The sequence below is a fragment of the Berghia stephanieae genome, chromosome 14, assembly GCF_034508935.2.
Source record: "Berghia stephanieae isolate SIO BIC M18660-M18661 chromosome 14, UCSD_Bste_1.3, whole genome shotgun sequence".
Lineage (NCBI taxonomy): Eukaryota > Metazoa > Mollusca > Gastropoda > Nudibranchia > Aeolidiidae > Berghia > Berghia stephanieae.
Window position 1 is genome coordinate 2,251,511 of NC_088373.1, and position 17,571 is coordinate 2,269,081.

Here is a 17,571-nt window from a genome sequence, read left to right on the forward strand (position 1 = left end):
GAAATGATCATAAAAACCGAGCGAATCTGGGGTAAAGCTATAGAAGCTGTTTAATAATGCCCTATACTTGCAGTTTTGGTATTCTATACTTCAGAATGCATATTCTCTTATTTAATCTCTGACGCATGATTTTTTTTTTTTAAAGGAAAGAATAGTTTAATGTACACTTCCGAATGAATTGTATCTGGAATTTCATGAATTACTTCCCTTGATCCAATTGCAACGCTACAATCCGTTGTTTTGTACCATGACTACCACTACTACTACTACTACTACTACTACTACTACTACTACTACTACTACTACTACTACTTCAACTACAAATACTACTACTTCTTCTACTACTCTTACAACAACAACAACTACTACTACTACTACTACTACTGCTGCTGCTACTACTACTACTACTACTATTACTACTATTACTACTACTACTACTACTACTAATACTCTACTACTACTACTACTACTACTACTACTACAACTACTGATTAACATCAACTCCATATTGACGTAATTAAATTTATCTCCTTGTTTAACAGATCACAGACTGCATTATTATAGCGCAGCACATTTTGTCCTCAATACCTCACCTAGAAACATAAATCAAATATAGATCTTTTGGGCTTTGTGATCAGCGTTAACATGGCGCTTGGCCTACTATCTGTATGTACGAGGGTTTAAATCTGACAGTACTCATTTTACTTCCTACCAACTGTACCTGCTGTCATGTAGGGCATCAACGAAAGAACTACATCTTTCCCTGTCCGTGGTCATCGTCATCAGGGAGCTCCAGGTTCTCCAATCTATCATTTCTCCCTCCACTGGTCTGGCTTATGGCGGTACCTAATTGAGTCCTTGAAAAATGCTCTTTACTCATATTTTTTCCACCGTTCTCATGTGTAAAATTCTTCATTGTGGATATGTGAGCACAGGAGAAGGCAGGCCTTGTCTGGACGCCGGGTTGGATCGTTCTTCGTCTGACATTTCACCATCAGCTCTTCCAGCATGATGGTATCTGGGCTGGCATCACCTTCAGGATCATGAAGGTACTCAAGTTCCTGCACGACGACAAAGTGACGATCTTCTTCCTGTTCCAAACTCTCGGGAAGTGTATGTAAATGTAACCAAGTTTTAGTTAGAAGCAGAATGTATATACCGGAGGATTACGGGAAGTAAAAGAGGATAGATTATGCCCTTTGATTGGCGACTATGATTTATCTAGAAAATAAGATGCCATGACTGAGACCAGAAAATCAATTTCAATTACACAAGTTTGGTATCCGTGAGGCAGGTCCTCGAGCGGAGCCGATTCGCTGCCACCCAGTGTCTCCTCTTACTGGTGGAGAAGCCTGGCAACTTCTCACCTAGTTTAGAGGAGTGTATGTCCCCTCCCCCTCGAGGGATTGAATTCGTCCAAACCGACTTCCTTCTCCTATATGCATCTCTGTCCGTAGTCAGGGAAGCTGCGTACAAGGTTTGCCGGGACTTATTTCGGCTCGAAACGGGGGCACCGTCCATTATGCGCTTCCGAGGGGTATCCCCATTCCTCTCCTTTTGATCTTATTGAGCCAGTTGACGTGGCTGAGAACGGTTGCCAACATGCCTTCACTCAGTTTCTAGAGCTCACATCGTGCCCTTTTAATCTATGTGTTTTTTATTAGTATTATGGGAAGTGTTTTAACAAGTTGACAATGTAATACCTAACAAACCGTGGAGTGATCCTCGACAATATTGGAGGTTTCCACAAAAAGAAGAAGAGAAGATATGCGTTTTTCACAGATCCTGTCCCCGAGTTATGTCCAACCGTCGCCTTCGTTAACTTTGAGAAAGATGCTGTGCGCTTGGCTAAGAAGCATACAACATTGCCATCCGGAAATATAACGAACCAAACACACAAAACTACTGTGTAACATTGGAGGTTTATAGTCTGGTTAATATAGTTTAATGAGATTTACTCATAAACATAAAATGGCAACAATAAAAAACAATAACAAAGACCTGAGTGAGGTCAACTTCGTTCTATTTATAGATAGTTCGAAGATGACGTCACTCAGGTCTTTGTTATTCTTTTTTGCCATCCGCGTTTATGAGTAATTCTCACTAAACTGTATTAACCTGACTATAAACGTTCAATGTTACACATAGAATTGTGTGTTGGTCCGTTATACTTCCGGATGGCAATGTTTTGAGCTTCTTACTCTTAGCCAAGCGCACACTATCTATAGTCTGATTGATAGAATTTAATGATAACTACTCATCACAAAGAGCTGAGTAACGTCAATTTCGTTCTATCTGCACATGAAAACACTATTTTATTAATTAATTTTTAACTTTTTTTTTTTTTTTGGGGGGGGGGGGGGGTCGATGATTTCTACGTTTGAACAAAACCCACAAAATCACACAATTCATTAAATTTTAAACAAAAAGCCACAACACTGAGATACCAGTCCAGTGTGTAATTGGATTCAGTAGTCTGATGTCACCTCGCCCAGCAACGGCGAGCAGGTGGTTCTAAACAAAGAAAACTGGTACTTTTTATTCTTCAAGCTGGCTAGAACTTTTCCACATGTCATGTGATCAGAATGTATAAAAGTCAAAACATGATCAGATTTATAATGTTTTTCTCCTCTGGATACACTTTTATGCTCGTCGGAGAAATATGTCATAAGGGCGTCCGCCATTGTTCCGATACTTTAGAGCCAGTTACTTAGTTACTATGCTTCATTACGAGGGAAGTGACGTCATGACTGTTGAAGCCAATTGTCTTTGTGTCATTATTCATTGTCCACCAATCAAGGGACTGAATTTAGGTGATATTGCATTCACTCAATATTCCTTTTTATTTTCTATTTCAAACCGTTAAAATAATTTATTAGTGTTTCGACACGAAGAACAACAGAGTTTATCAAAACCATAAACAGTGCATCCATTTATATTGACAAAATCAGTGCAGCTCGTCCGGTAGGTTCCGGCCAACCAAGGCTGGTCACCGTAAGGACACTGGTCAGACATGTCAGCATCTCCGTTGCTTGACCAAACACACTGACCGTTACTACATCGTTTGTTCTGAAAATAACGTATGGTATAATATGAAACAAGAGTATAAAAACATCGAGAAATATTTAATTATGAAATAGTACTGATTTATTGATAGGTACTCCTCCTCCTTCTACCTCCTATGTGGTCTAGTGGTATGACACTCGCTTTCGGATCGGAAGGTCCTGGGTTCGAGCCTTGCTCGGGGCATAGTTGAGTCCTTGGAGATGGCTCTTTACTCACATTCTCTCGCCGTAAACAGGTGTAAAATGAGTACCTGGCCGTTTACAGCGTTGTCTCTGTCCGAAATAAAAATTGTTACATCGCCTAACAGGCGTCATGTCCCGTCCTAAATGTTAAATGTCGCTGTTGGCCCGTGACCCCTTGTAAAGAGCTTTGAACACATTTAATGAATATTGCGCTATATAAAAAGCTCAATTTTCGTCTTCATCATCATCATCATCATCATCATCATCGTCATCTGGAAAGTTTTATTGAAGAGAAAAAGTAAAATATCTTATACCCTCTGCATAGTACCCTATTCGGCGGGTGTAAAATACGATATGTTTAACAAGTTAACTGTTGTACTTAAGAAAGCATCGTATTCAAAATTATGGCCAAGTGACTCATCCTTCAAATTGGATTCAATAGTCTGATGTCACGTCCGCCCAGCAACGAGCAGCTTGGTTCTAAACAAAGAAAATCGGTACTTTTTATTCTTCATGCTGGCTAGAACTTTTTCACATGTGATCAGAATGTATCAAAACATGATCATTTATAATGTTTTTCTACTCTGGATACACTTTTATGCTCGTCAGAGAAATATTTCCTAAGGGCGTCCGCCATTGTTCCGATAGTTTAGAACCAGTTACTATGCGTCATTACGAGGGAAGTGACGTCACGACTGTTGAAGCCTATTGCCCAACCTTCTCGTAGTTGATTATTCTTTCGACAGCAGATTTTGACATTTCAAGAAGGACAATGGCCTTTTGCAGCAAAAAACCTTATTACAGCTCGAACTTCTTCTTTGGACCACTCAGTTATGGGAGTAGCCATCTTTGCACTGATGCACAAGAAAATTATCTTTAATCTCCGGTTTACAGATTTTGAATATCATCATTGGTTCAGGAGATATGGCTCTACTTACCTTATTTCTGGAACAGCCCAATACAATAGTATAGTGCTACGCTTTATTTACGTGACCTCATGGTTGATGTCAATTGGATTCGACGTGGACATATTTGCAGGTCTGATAACCAAACGCAATTTAGCATTGTTGTAATGGGCAATCGTTAGCGTCTGTTTGAGAGTACATGATATTATTATTATGTCCATTACAACAACGAACCTGTAACAATTTGGTTTATCAGACATGAAAATAGGTACACGTTGATTTGAATGAATTAATAATAATAATAATAATATTGAGCTTTTATGTAGCGCAATATCCACTAAACGTGCTCAGAGTGTATTATATTGCAAGGGGTCCCTGACCAACAGCAACACTTAACATAGAGGACGGGGCATGACGTCTGTTAAGCGATATTACAAGGACAGAGACAACGCTGTTAACGGCCAGGGACTCATTTCACACTTGATCAAAGTGGGAGAATGTGAGTAAAGAGGCCTTTCCCAAGACTCAACTATATGCGAAGTCATACCACAAGACCACATAACCGCACTAAATATGATTGAGGACAATGTTAATTGGCTTCAGCAGTGATGATGTCACTTCCCTCGTAATGACGCATAGTAACTTAGTAACTGGCTCTAAACTATCGGAACAATGGCTGACGCCCTTATGAAATATTTCTCCGACGAGCATAAAAGTGTATCCAGAGGAGAAAAACATAAATCTGATCATGCTTTGACTTTTATACATTCTGATCACATGATATGTGAAAAAGTTCTAGCCAGAACGAAGAATAAAAAGTACCAATTGTCTTTGTTTAGAACCACGAATCTCGCCATTGCTGGGCGACGTGACATCAGACTATATTGAATCCAATGACCTACCTTGCCACACTTCATTCCATCGGGGGCTGTGTAATACTTCCAAGAGAAACTATGACCCTCCACTTTGGTCAAACACGCCAATTTGGAACACAGTTCGTCGCCATAGTGACCGTAGTAAAATCTGGCCATTGCAGACGCATTGCCCTCTAGACGTTGACACACCTGATCTGCTGTCCCTGGGTCTTTTCGTGTAAACACGAAGGAATAGAAAAGGAATTAGCGGAATAAATTTACATGTAATTACATAAATCGGACCACGCGGTTTTTGGAAAAATATTTTTAAAATTTTGCAAAGAAAATGATGAATTTTGCAGAAGAAAATAAATAAATTTTACAAAGTTCGTTTTTAAAGGTTTTATGGCGCCTGCAACACATTAAGGTCATATCAGCGCCAGTAAAAAGGAAGAATATGGGTTAGTAAAAAGTTATAAAATTACAATTAAAGTACACCCAAGAAATTGGTTCAAATAGGAAACAGATGTAGATTCCAAGAGAACACTATCAAAGTACTAAGTTTGAGATCACCTAAATGTCTCATCCTTACGTTGAGCACAGGTCCCCACTAAGACGAACACACTCAAATGTTTACACATTATATATAACATGTAAACAAAACATAATACAGTGCAAAACAGAGAGATAATTTACAAATAGAAAATATCATCTCCCGAAACTAACTATACATTTGACTCTTTCCCTCTCAGCCAGGGTATTTCCGCCAGGCCAGGACAACACCAAGTAATCTCATTCCAAGACAAAGACAGAAAGCAAGTTGAAAAATATATATAAGGGGATAGAAGACACAGTAAGTACCTCCCTGCCCACTATGGGATGTCAGGAACCCCACCCAGAAGTTTTGCAAAAAATTTTCAGGTTTCTAAATATGTTGTATCACACCCAACGACTAACAACATGCAACCCATGTAATAAATAAATATCCCCGCGGAATAACGCAATTTCAAACTCAAAAATATGCAAAATTATGGGACAGAACATTGGCAAATTTTGCCAGAAATTATGCTGATTTGAAAATAGGCACAAAGTTGGGGAAAACAAAATTACAATAAAACATTGCTGTCGATGAAATTGTTATAATAAATAAAAATCAAAGCTTTCAGGGTTGCCTGGCTCAAACTTATCCTTCGATTACTTAAAATCATATTGTGCAAAGAAAAACTCCTTTCAACATCAGCAGAGCTGATGGTTGAAAACATAAAACGGCGTGAACAAGCTGTGAGGGAAGGCACAGTTTCCTGGCAAGAATCCCCAAAAAGCTGCATGTTTAGTGCTTGTGTTGGACTGTTTGTTCCTAATGGCAACTGGTCCTAGCTCTTTGGTGTAACGTCGAATTTCATCTTCTGGGAGCTTATGTTAGACCAATGTTAGAAGTAGAAAACGATAGGGCTGCCTAAAGCCGGTGATCGTAAAATACTAACGAAAAAGTGAAAATGGAGAGGTTTCGTATGGGAACAAAACAGACAGTGGACGTTTCGGACTCCAACCACCATTGAGTACAGACGACACAAGTTTTTTTGCATTATATTTTAGTTGTTTTCCACGTTTATTTGTGTATTGTTGTACTGGCGAAGGGTTTGTACCCGAAACGTCCACTGTCCGTTTTGTTCCCATACGAAGCCTCTCCATTTTCACTCTTTCGTTACCAATGTTAGACCACTCCAGTAATCTTCATCACCGCGTGGATTGCAAATTTCGCAAAAAACAATTTTTTTAAATCGAAGAATTTGTCAAAAATTTGCAAAATGTGCAGATTTTGCGGTTGCAATGCAAATCAAAAAAATTTCCCTAATTTTGCGGCCGCAAGCTGTGCAAAAAAAACCGCGGGGCCAGATAATTTTTTTTTTAAATCGATTTATTCATCCTATAGGGGAAATCGGGTAGGTGTAGAAGGTCAATATATTTACTTACCACACGAACCACAACATGTATTTTTCCAGTGTGGCCCAGAGCAGCCATGTTGTTTGATGTATGCGTCACACGTGGTTTGCAGGACACCACCCAGCCATGGCTGGTCACCGTACGGGCACGTGCTGGACATTTTCGGGTCACCAGTTGCTGATTGAAGACATTTGCCTTTGCTGCAGCGTTTGTTCTGGAAACAAAATGATTGAATGTCAATTTCCAAACTATTCTTTCTATCTGACAAAGGATGTATGGTTGGTTCCGGTCAACATTGCTGACACCTGTTGACACTAAACTTCGGCTCAGTGTTTTGTTTTTTTTTTTGGTGTTTTTTTTTTGTCTAAAGCTTCCCTTTTTTTGGACTGAATGGATACCATGAACTAATTATGGGTTTTTATGAAAATTAATCGCAATTTTTTGCAAATTTGTTGCAAACTTATTTTTGCAAATTTTGATGATTTTAGCTTGCAACATTTGGGATTTTGCTTGCAAAATTTGGGAATTCTTTTTGCAAAAACCGCCATGTCAGGGTTATAGTCATCCTTAAAATTAAATTATAACTATAAGCATTTGGCACCAAAATAAAAAATAAAATAAAACAAACAAACAAAAAGCATACCAGTCGCCCTTCAGAGGCCTTAGGCGGATTAAGCATTAATTTATCCCTTTTTCTGTAGTGTGAAACGGACAATATCAATTGCTTTCTACTCTATGGCTAGGACGCTAGTCTATTGCAAAGTACATCCCGCAAATCCAATAGATCCAGCTCCCTAATCACTGCTCGGTGAACCAGGGGGGGGGGGGGGTCAGAAAAAATCTCAACTGCACCCGGGATTAATCTAGATCCCTTAGCTTGTGAAGCGAGTGCTCTAACAATTGAGCTATCGGAATCCCTAAGTATTGGGTTACCCCCGACATAAAATCATTTTTAGACGATTTGTACATGCTGTCAAACTTGAGCTTTTATTTAGAGCAATATCCACTAAACGTGCTGAAGGAACTTTACTCGGGGTCCTTATCCAACAGCAACAGAATTTAACATGTAGTACAAGACATGAAGCATGTCAGGCGGTTTTATAATTGGGTTTGGACAGAGAGAACGCTTTTAACAGCCAGGTAGGTACTCATTTTACACCTGAGTACGATGAGAGAATGACTCAACTATGGACCGCTCAGAGTGGGATTCCAAGGCAGCAACTTTAATGGAGCTCACAATACTATGTTATGACGATCGGCCCAATCAGCAAATTCCTTACCGCTCTCGTGCACCGTCGCAAACCCGCCCGGAAGCTAAGAGTCGAAGGCGAGTGTCATACCACAACCCCCGTGTGGTGTCCGGGGCCCTCAACTGGGAGGGTCAAGAATAGCCCAACACCAAGCCAGCGTGTCGTAAAAGGCGACTAATGGTGTGTGATTCCCCCATCTTTGAGTCACCTGGTCCTCCAGGTTGGGGGTTGTCGAAGGGCTAACACCCCTTTCCGTTAAACTCAAACCGTTACAGAAACGTAGACGGACAGATCAAATCCTTTTTTTAGCTTGGGCGATCGAAGAGTTTCTGGAATGACAGAATTTATGAAGGACAACAGACAAAGCCGAAAGGACTAATTAAAGAAGCTGATATACAGAGAAGTGGTAAGACACGGAACGAGATATAAAAGTAAGCCCAGGATAGAGAAGGATGGAAACTATTTGTCTGTGGCCTATACCCTGACCCAGGGTGAAAAAGGCAATGATGATGATGATATCACAAGACCACTCAACTCTCATTCACGGACTCACCTCTCCACACTTCATTCTTTCAGGGGCAATGTGGTTTGACCATTTAAAACTGGTTCCCTCATTGCTGGTCAGACACTTCAAACTGGAGCACAGGTCATCGCCGTAGCTGCTGTAAGGGAACCTGGCCATTGCGGAGTGATTGCCGACCAAAGCACGACACACCTCATCGGCCGTGCCCGGGTCTTTACCTTGGAGGAATGAAATGGAACACACAAAAATAAAAAGAGGTGCATAAAATCATAAAGTACAAAATACATGTCATCGCGGCTATGTAAAAAAATAGAGCTTTATATAGCGCAATATCCACTAAATGTGCTCAAAGCGCTTTACAAGGGATCCCTGGTCAACAGCAACATTTAACATGTAGGACGAGACACGACGCCTGTTAGGCGATGTTACAATTTTTCGGACAAAGACAACGCTGTTAACGGCCAGGTTCTCATGTTACACCTGAGTACGGTGAGAGAATATGAGTAAAGAGCATTTTCCAAGGACTCAACTATGCGCCGAGTGCGAGGCTCGAACCCAGGACCTTCCGATCCGAAAGCGAGTGAGTGTCATACCACTAGACCACATAGCCGCGGTCTTGTAATAAAACACATGCTTTCGGATCGGAAGGTCCTGGGTTTGAAAATTGAGCCTTTATCGGCGCATAGTTTGGTCCTTGGAGAAAAAAAACTCTTTACTCACTTTCTCTCGCCGTATTCTGGTGTAAAATGAGTACCTGGCCGTTAATAGCATTGTCTATGTCCGAAAAAAAATGTAATATCGCCTAACAGGCTTCATGTCCTGTCCACAAGTGTTGATGTTGGCTAGGGGATCCCTTGTAAAGCGCATTGAGCACGTTTAGTGGATATTGCGTGATATAAAAAAAGATCAACTTTTTTTTAGACAATATTATTCTCACCACTGCAGGATTCACAGCATGTTTTTTTCAAGATTCGATCCATGCAGCCATTTTGTATGATGAACCTGTCACAGGTGGTCTGATAGTCCCCACCTAACCAGGGTTGGTCGCCGTAAGGACACGTGTCCGACATATTGGGGTCTCCAGTCGTTGTCCACAGACACTTGCCGTTCATGCATCGCTTATTCTGTGAAGATCATAAATTCAATATCATAGGATAGAATACGACGTGCACTTATTTGCAGGTCTGGTAATCTACGTGGACATGTATTTTTTTTTTTGTTTTTTGTTTTTAAGGGTTTTACGGTGCTTGAAACACATTAAGGTCATATCAGCACAAGTAAAAAGGAAGAAAATGGGATAGTAAAAAATTCTAGAATTACAATTAAAGCACCCAAAAAAAGGAAAGTCAAAGGGGAATTGGTTCAAATGGGGAACAGATGTAGATTCCAAGAGCACACTCTCAAAGTACTTAGTCTGAGATCACCTAAAAGTCTCATCCAGACACAGGCACAGGTCCCCACTAAGAGGAATACAATCAAATGTTTACAAATAAAATATATATAATACATAATACAGTGCATAACAGAGAGATGATTTACAAGGAAAACAATATCATCTCCCAAAACTAACTATACATTTAAACTGTTTTCCTCCCAGCCAGGGTATCCGACCAGAGCCATGACAAAACCAAGTAATCTCATTCCAAGACAAAGACAGAAAGCATGTTGGAAAACAGACATAGGGGGATAGAAGACACAGTATGTACCTCCATGCCCACTATGGGAAGTCAGGAACCCCACCCAGGTATACGTGGATAGAATTAGAAAATTATATCTATTGAAATGGCATGACGTGAATAACATCTCGATATCATGAATAAATTTAAAAAGAAAACAACGAGAAATTGAATGGAAACTTCGATTCAATGGGGATGATCTAATATTATCTTTCCATGTGCTCAGGGTCATTGGTCACATCGCAAGATTATGTGCTCAAAGGGACCCACATAGTGAAAAGTGTTCACAGTTTTCGAACTGTCCAATATCACAATTGGTCATTTTGTTCAGCTTGACACATGTGTATATTTACAACTTTCATAAACAAAGAAGCCATTTACATTTATTAAGAAATGTACAATCCTTAGACAGCAACATCTCATGTGATCGATGACTCGGTTGGACGAAAACCTGAATATAGATCGCTCCCATTAGGGGGCAGCATGGTTCAGTGGTACGGTCTTTGCTTCGCACCCGGAGGGTACCAATACCTACCGCTGCGCTGTGTGGCATTGAGAAAGTCGCATCGCCCTAGCTCAAACTGCAGCGCTGTACTGCAGCTGACTCATGGGTTTTCCCTTGGAACAGACCCAGGGGACAAATTTCGCCTTGAATAAATGGAATTTAACTCCCCCCTCTAGAAACTCTTCGGTCGCCCAAGCTAAAAGAAAAAGCTAAAAAGCTTGACCCTCTCAACTGGGAGGGTCAAGAATAGCCCAACACCAAGCCAGCGTGTCGTAAAAGGCGACTAATGGTGTGTGATTCCCCCATCTTTGAGTCACCTGGTCCTCCAGGCTGGGGGTTGGCAAAGGGTTAACACCCCTTTCCGTAAAACTCAAACCGTTACAGAAACGCAGACGGACAAATCAACTGGCTTAATAAGATCAAAAAAAAGAGGGAACGGGGATACCCCCCTCAAGCGTACAATGGACGGTGTCCCTGTTTCGTGCCGGAATAAGTTCCGGCAACCCTTCTACTTGTACTTAGCTTCCTTGACATCGGACAGAGCTGCATATTATACGAGATGGAAGTTGGTTTGGATGAAGTCAATCCCTCGAGGGCGGGGGGCTGGGATATCGACTCGGTCCTCAAAACTAGGAGAGAAGCAGCCAGGCTTTTCCACCAACAAGAGGAGACATTGGGTGGCAGCCAATCGGCTTTGGCCGAGAACCTGCTAAACGACACGCTTAATTCATCAGTGGGGGCTTTCCACCTGTCCAACGTGTGCTCGTTGTGGTCAAGAGCCCGAAACCGGTCGAAAAAAGTCGAAATTTTTAGGAGATTAAAATTGTAATCGCTATTTGAAACTTTAAAAATCAATAATCCCCCCCCCCCCCCCAAGTATTAAATTTTAGTAAAACACTTCTAAATCCTTACAACTATGTAGTCAGACATCAACTCTTATTTTCAATAAGTTTTTAAATGACTTAAAGATGCTCATGAAGTTCTGGGTTTGGTTGGAGCCAAAAATTCGTATCCCCGTGTGGTGTCCGGGGTCCCTCAACTGAGAGGGCCAAGAATAGCCCAACGCCAAGCTAGCGTGTCGTAATTAGCGACTAATGGTGTGTGATTCCCCCATCTTAGAGTCACCTGGTCCTCCAGGCTGGGGGTTGGCAAAGGGTTAACACCCCTTTCCGTAAAACTCAAACCGTTACAGAAACGCAGACGGACAAATCAACTGGCTTAATAAGATCCAAAAAAAGAGGGAACGGGGATACCCCCCTCAAGCGTACAATTGACGGTGTCCCTGTTTCGTGCCGGAATAAGTTCCGGCAACCCTTCTACTTGTACTTAGCTTCCTTGACATCGGACAGAGCTGCATATTATGCGAGATGGAAGTTGGTTTGGATGAAGTCAATCCCTCGAGGGCGGGGGGCGGGGACATCGACTCGGCCCTCGAAACTAGGGGAGAAGCAGCCAGGCTTTTTCACCAGCAAGAGTAGACATTGGGTGGCAGCCAATCGGCTTCGGTCGAACACCTGCTTAACGGCACGATCACTTCATCAGCGGGGGCTTGCCATCTGTCCAACATGTGCTCGTTGTGGTCAAGAGCCCGAAACCGGTTGAAAAAAAGTCGAAATTTTTAGGAGATCAAAATTGTAATCGCTATTGCTAACTTAAAAAATCAACATTTCCCCCCCCCCCCACACACACACAAGTATTAAATTTTAGTAAAATACTTCTCAATCCTTAAAACTCAGCCATCAACTCTTATTTTTAATAAGTTTTTAATGACTTAAATCTCTCCTTACCGTTTCAGGTCAGTTTCAGAATTTTCCCCAAAACGTCACATCCACCCAACACAAAAATATATTTTTCTAACTCAAACAGAAGATTAACAAGTACATTCTATGCATAATATTGTTCAATAAATGAGCTCTACAATACAGTGTCAAGTTTTTAAGCCCATAATAAACACATTTTCTTCAAATTTTGTGAGAAACAAAAATATCAGATGAGAAAGTTGTTGGGTGCATCGTAACGAATGTGACGATTTTACTGTAGTTGGTATGGAGAGGGTTAAATGTGCTCATGAAGTTCTGGATTTGGAGCCAACAAATTCGTAATTCTAAGAATTGTTGGTAAGAGAAGACAGGTCAAGTCAGGTCTCGTATCGCAATGAATTACCTTTCCACATTTCATGCCATCGGGGGCTGGGTGGTATTTCCAAGTGAAATATGTACCCTGCACTTTACCAGAACACGCCAACCTGGTACACAGTTCGTCGCCATAGTTGTTATAGTACGTCCGTTGAAACGCAGACGTATTTCCTTGTAAGTCTTGACAGATCTCATCTGCTGTCCCAGGATCTGGAAATTAAAAAAAAAACAAAAACAAAAAAATCCATAAAACAAGGAACAAAATAGATTAAGACCTTATATATATATATAATCGTGTTTGATACAAATATGGTACGGATAGTGCTCTGAGGGTGAGCAAACTTTCGGAAATCAGAGAGATATTCAACGTCGTAGCCACCCCCTACAAAGAAGCACTCACAAAAAGCGGATACAACACACCATTTTTGAATACACAGACGCCCCCCTCTCATGTAAACATCAACACACAAGTGAAGAACGAAAAACAAAAAAACGACATATTACTTGGTTCAACCCACCATTCGACAAAAACGTCAGCACAAATATTGGACAGCAGTTCCTGAAGTTAATTGATACACACTTCGAAAAAAACACAAGCTATATAAAATTGTCAACAGGAATACCATAAAAATAGGCTACTTGTGTATGCGCAACATAGAACAAATAATTTCAAGCCACAACAAAAAAAATATTAATAAACCACCGACAAGAGCAAAACCCACCCACCAGAAAATGCAACTGCAGAAATAAGGAACATTGCCCGCTAAACAAACAATGTTTAGAATCAAGTTTAATTTACCAAGCCACAGTCACCAAAACTAAAATAAACAATCAAGAAAAATATGTAGGACTAACGGAAAATAATTTCAAAACAAGATACAACCTCCACACCTCAACATTTAGAAACAATAACAAAAAAAAGCATCCACAAAACTAAACGAACATATTCGGAAATTAAAAGACAACAAACTCGACCACAACAATTAATGGAAAATTATTTCTAAAGCAATAGGATACACACCATCATCAAAACAATGTGGCTTATGCCTGGAAGAGAAATATACTATAGTCAAACACCCTCTTGAAGCCACACTCAACACGAATAATGAGATGTACTATAGTTGTCCACATCGACGGAAAACTTACTAATCAACTACAAACTTACGGAATCACTTCAACAAGCAACAACACACATCAAACAAAACTCATGTAACACACAGTCCTGACGATGGCTGAAAAGGCCTGAAACATCGATGTAGACTGACTCCAACATTGTGGTAAATATTACAATAATAATTCGCTCCATTGCTACATGTAGAGAACTACTCGTACCATATTTGTATCCAACAGGATTCAATATATATATATATATATATATATATATATATATATATATATATATATATATATATATATAATTTTGTTATGCCGATCAGACCTCTGATGGCATGCATGACACTAGGTCTGATGAGCCCAAAATGAGATAAAACACGGTGCGCAAAGCTCCTATGTAGACTTCAGAGATGTGACCCGCCGATCGAGAAAATCGGGACTTTAGAGATTTGATCCGCCGATGGTGAAAATCGGGACTTTAGAGACTTGATCCGCCAACCATCGGTATACTTTGTAGCTATTAATTCATTTTCCAGTCCCTAGTTCAGCCACTAGTGTACGGCTTTGTGGTCTAGTAGTAGTATGACACTCAATATTGGATCGGAAGGTCCTGGGTTCGAGCCTCGCTCGACGCATAGTTGAGTCATTGGAAAAGGCTCTATATTCACATTCTCTCACCGTACTCAGGCGTAAGATTAATACCTGGCCGTTACAGCGTTGTCTATGTACGAAACATTGTAATATCGCCTAACAGACGTCATGTCCCGTCCTAAATGTTAAGTGTTGGCGTTGGCCAGGGACCCCTTGTAAAGCGCTTTGAGCCTGTTTAGTGGATATTGCGGTATATGAAAGCTCAATTCTTATTTTTAGTTCATCGATCCTGATGTAAAACAGGTTCGACAAAGAGGGTCGCATATGTTAACCCTCTCCATACTGACCATTTTCAGTATTTTCCCAAAATGGCAGGCCTACCCAGCAGAAAAATTGTTTTGTTAAAACTCAAACCATCTTTCTACAAAACAATTTTATGTTCTTATTAATCAAAGACTGTTTTTTTTTAATTTTGTGATGTACAAAATAAATCTGAATAAGAAAAAAAATGTAAATTGTATCGTAACAAACGTGACGATTTTGCTGTAGGTGGTAAGGAGAGGGTCACTTCCCAACACAGCCGTGTACTGGACAGCAGATGAAAAGAGAAAGCGGGGAAGACCCAAAGAAACCTGGCAAAGGACAATGGAGAAAGAATTAAAGGAAGCAGGCCTGTCCTGGAATACAGCCACCGCAAAAGCAGCCGATCGCAAAAAATGGAGATGTCTGGTGGATGCCCTATGTGCCTCAAGGCCCGAAGAGGATTAACAGTAACTAAGTGGTAAGGAGACGGTTAACTCACCATAACACGATCCACAGCATATTTTACTCCAGCCCGGCCCAGAGCAGCCATTTTGTCTGATGTACGCGTCACACGTGGTTTGCCAGATACCACCCAACCATGGCTGGTCACCGTAGGGGCACGTGTCCGACATTTTCGGGTCACCAGTTGCTGATTGAAGACATTTGCCTTGCTTACAGCGCTTGTTCTGAAATAAAAAAAAACAAAAAACAAAAAAAACAAAAAAAAAACGAAAGAAAATAGATTAAATAAATGATAATTTTCCCTTTATTCGTCCCATAGGGGAAATTTGTCTCTACTCTATGGTATATTCCAAGGGAAGAAGTGAATAACCCAGGCGTCAGAATAAATAAATAAATTGAAATTTTATATAGCGCAATATCCACTAAATGTGCTCAAAGCGCTTTACAAGGGGTCGCTGGTCAACAGCAACATTTAACATGTAGGACGAGGCATGACGCCTGTTAGGCGATATTACAATTTTTCGGACAAAGACAACGCTGTTAACGGCCAGGTATTCATTTTACACCTGAGTACGGTGAGCAGAGAATGTGAGTAAAGAGTCTTTTCCAAGGACTCAACTATGCGCCGAGTGAGGTTCGAACCCAGGACCTTCCGATCCGAAAGCGAGTGTCATACCACTAGACCACATAGACACACAGAAGCAATGCAGCGACTAAAAAAACAACTATCAGTGTGGTCTTGGGGAAATACAAGAGATACAACTTGCAGGACTCTTTGCTTTTTTCATAATTTGTTTGTTTGTTTGTTTTTAAGGGTTTTACGGCGCTTGCAACACATTTAGGTTATATCGGCGCCAGTAAAAAGGAAGAAAATGGGATAGTAAAAAGTTCTAGAATTACAAATAAAGCACCCATGAAAAAGTATGACATAGGGGAACTGGGAACAAATAGGGATCAGATGTAGATTCCAAGAGCATACCACAAATGTACATAGTTTGAGATCACCTATAAGTCTCATCCGGACACAAGCCCAAAATCCAAAAAAGAGGAATACACTCAAATGCTTACATTATACATAATACAAATTAAAAAAAAAAAAAAAATATATATATATATATATATATATATATATATATATATATATATATATATATATAACGGAGAGATGATTTACAAGGAAAAAAATAGCATCTCTCAAAACTAACTATACATTTAAACTGTTTTCCTCCCAGCCAGGGTTTCCGGCCAGGGCCAGGACAAAGTCAAGGTAATCTCAGTCCAAGACAAAGACAGAAAGCAAGTTGGAGAACAGATATAATGGGATATAAGACACAGTATGTACCTCCCTGCCCACTATGGGAGTCATATTTAGATATGAAAACGTCGATTGTAAACCTGCCAAGTACAACGAAAAATTTGGTAGAATTACGAATTTTCGTCTCCACCAGCAGTCCTGCATACGCGCCTTTGACTCAATAAATCTTGTTGAAAGGGAAAGTTTTGTTCCTCAGAACCTAGATATATCCATGACTTTGGAACATTTTTGTGTTTAAGTGAGGGCAAATTATTACTGTGTAAAACTATATGTAGTTATTTCTTTTTTTCCCTTGGAAACTGCAATGTTTAAAAAATCGTAGCAGAGCTTTTTGTTTAAGTGTTTTATGGCACTTGCAACACATTTAGGTCTTATCAGCGCCAGTAAAAAGGAAGAAAATTGGATATCACAAAGATTCTAGATGTACAATTAAAATTAAAGTACTTGAGGAAAAAGTAAGACAAGGGGAAATTATTCAAATAGGGAACAGATGTAGATTCTAAGAGCACACTATCAGTGTACTTAGTTTGAGACCACCTAAAAGTCTCACCCAGACGCCAGCACAGGTCCCCACTAAGTGGAATACACTCAAATGTTTACAAGTCATATGTAACAGGTAAGCAAAAATAGTACAGTGCATAACAGAGAGATGATTTACAAGAAAAAAAATATCATCCACCAAAACTAACTATACATTTGACGGTTTCCCTCCCAGCCGCTAGGGTATCCGGCCAGGGCCAGGATAAA

General features: G+C 40.3%; 1 protein-coding gene across 2 annotated transcripts in view; it reads right to left on the bottom strand.

Moving 5' to 3' along the window:
• Positions 1-2,839: 2,839 nt before the first annotated feature.
• Positions 2,840-17,571, bottom strand: part of LOC144959492 (uncharacterized) — a 58,950-nt gene continuing 44,218 nt past the window's right edge. For both annotated transcript variants that reach the window (XM_078892106.1, XM_078892107.1), the window contains exons 14-20: positions 15,547-15,733; positions 13,069-13,250; positions 9,662-9,848; positions 8,755-8,942; positions 6,982-7,165; positions 5,056-5,237; positions 2,840-3,069 (exon numbers count right to left, since the gene is read on the bottom strand). In XM_078892106.1, the coding sequence (XP_078748232.1) occupies positions 2,863-3,069; positions 5,056-5,237; positions 6,982-7,165; positions 8,755-8,942; positions 9,662-9,848; positions 13,069-13,250; positions 15,547-15,733 (1,317 nt within the window). In that variant the 3' untranslated portion in view covers positions 2,840-2,862. The remainder of the gene's footprint in view (positions 3,070-5,055; positions 5,238-6,981; positions 7,166-8,754; positions 8,943-9,661; positions 9,849-13,068; positions 13,251-15,546; positions 15,734-17,571) is intronic.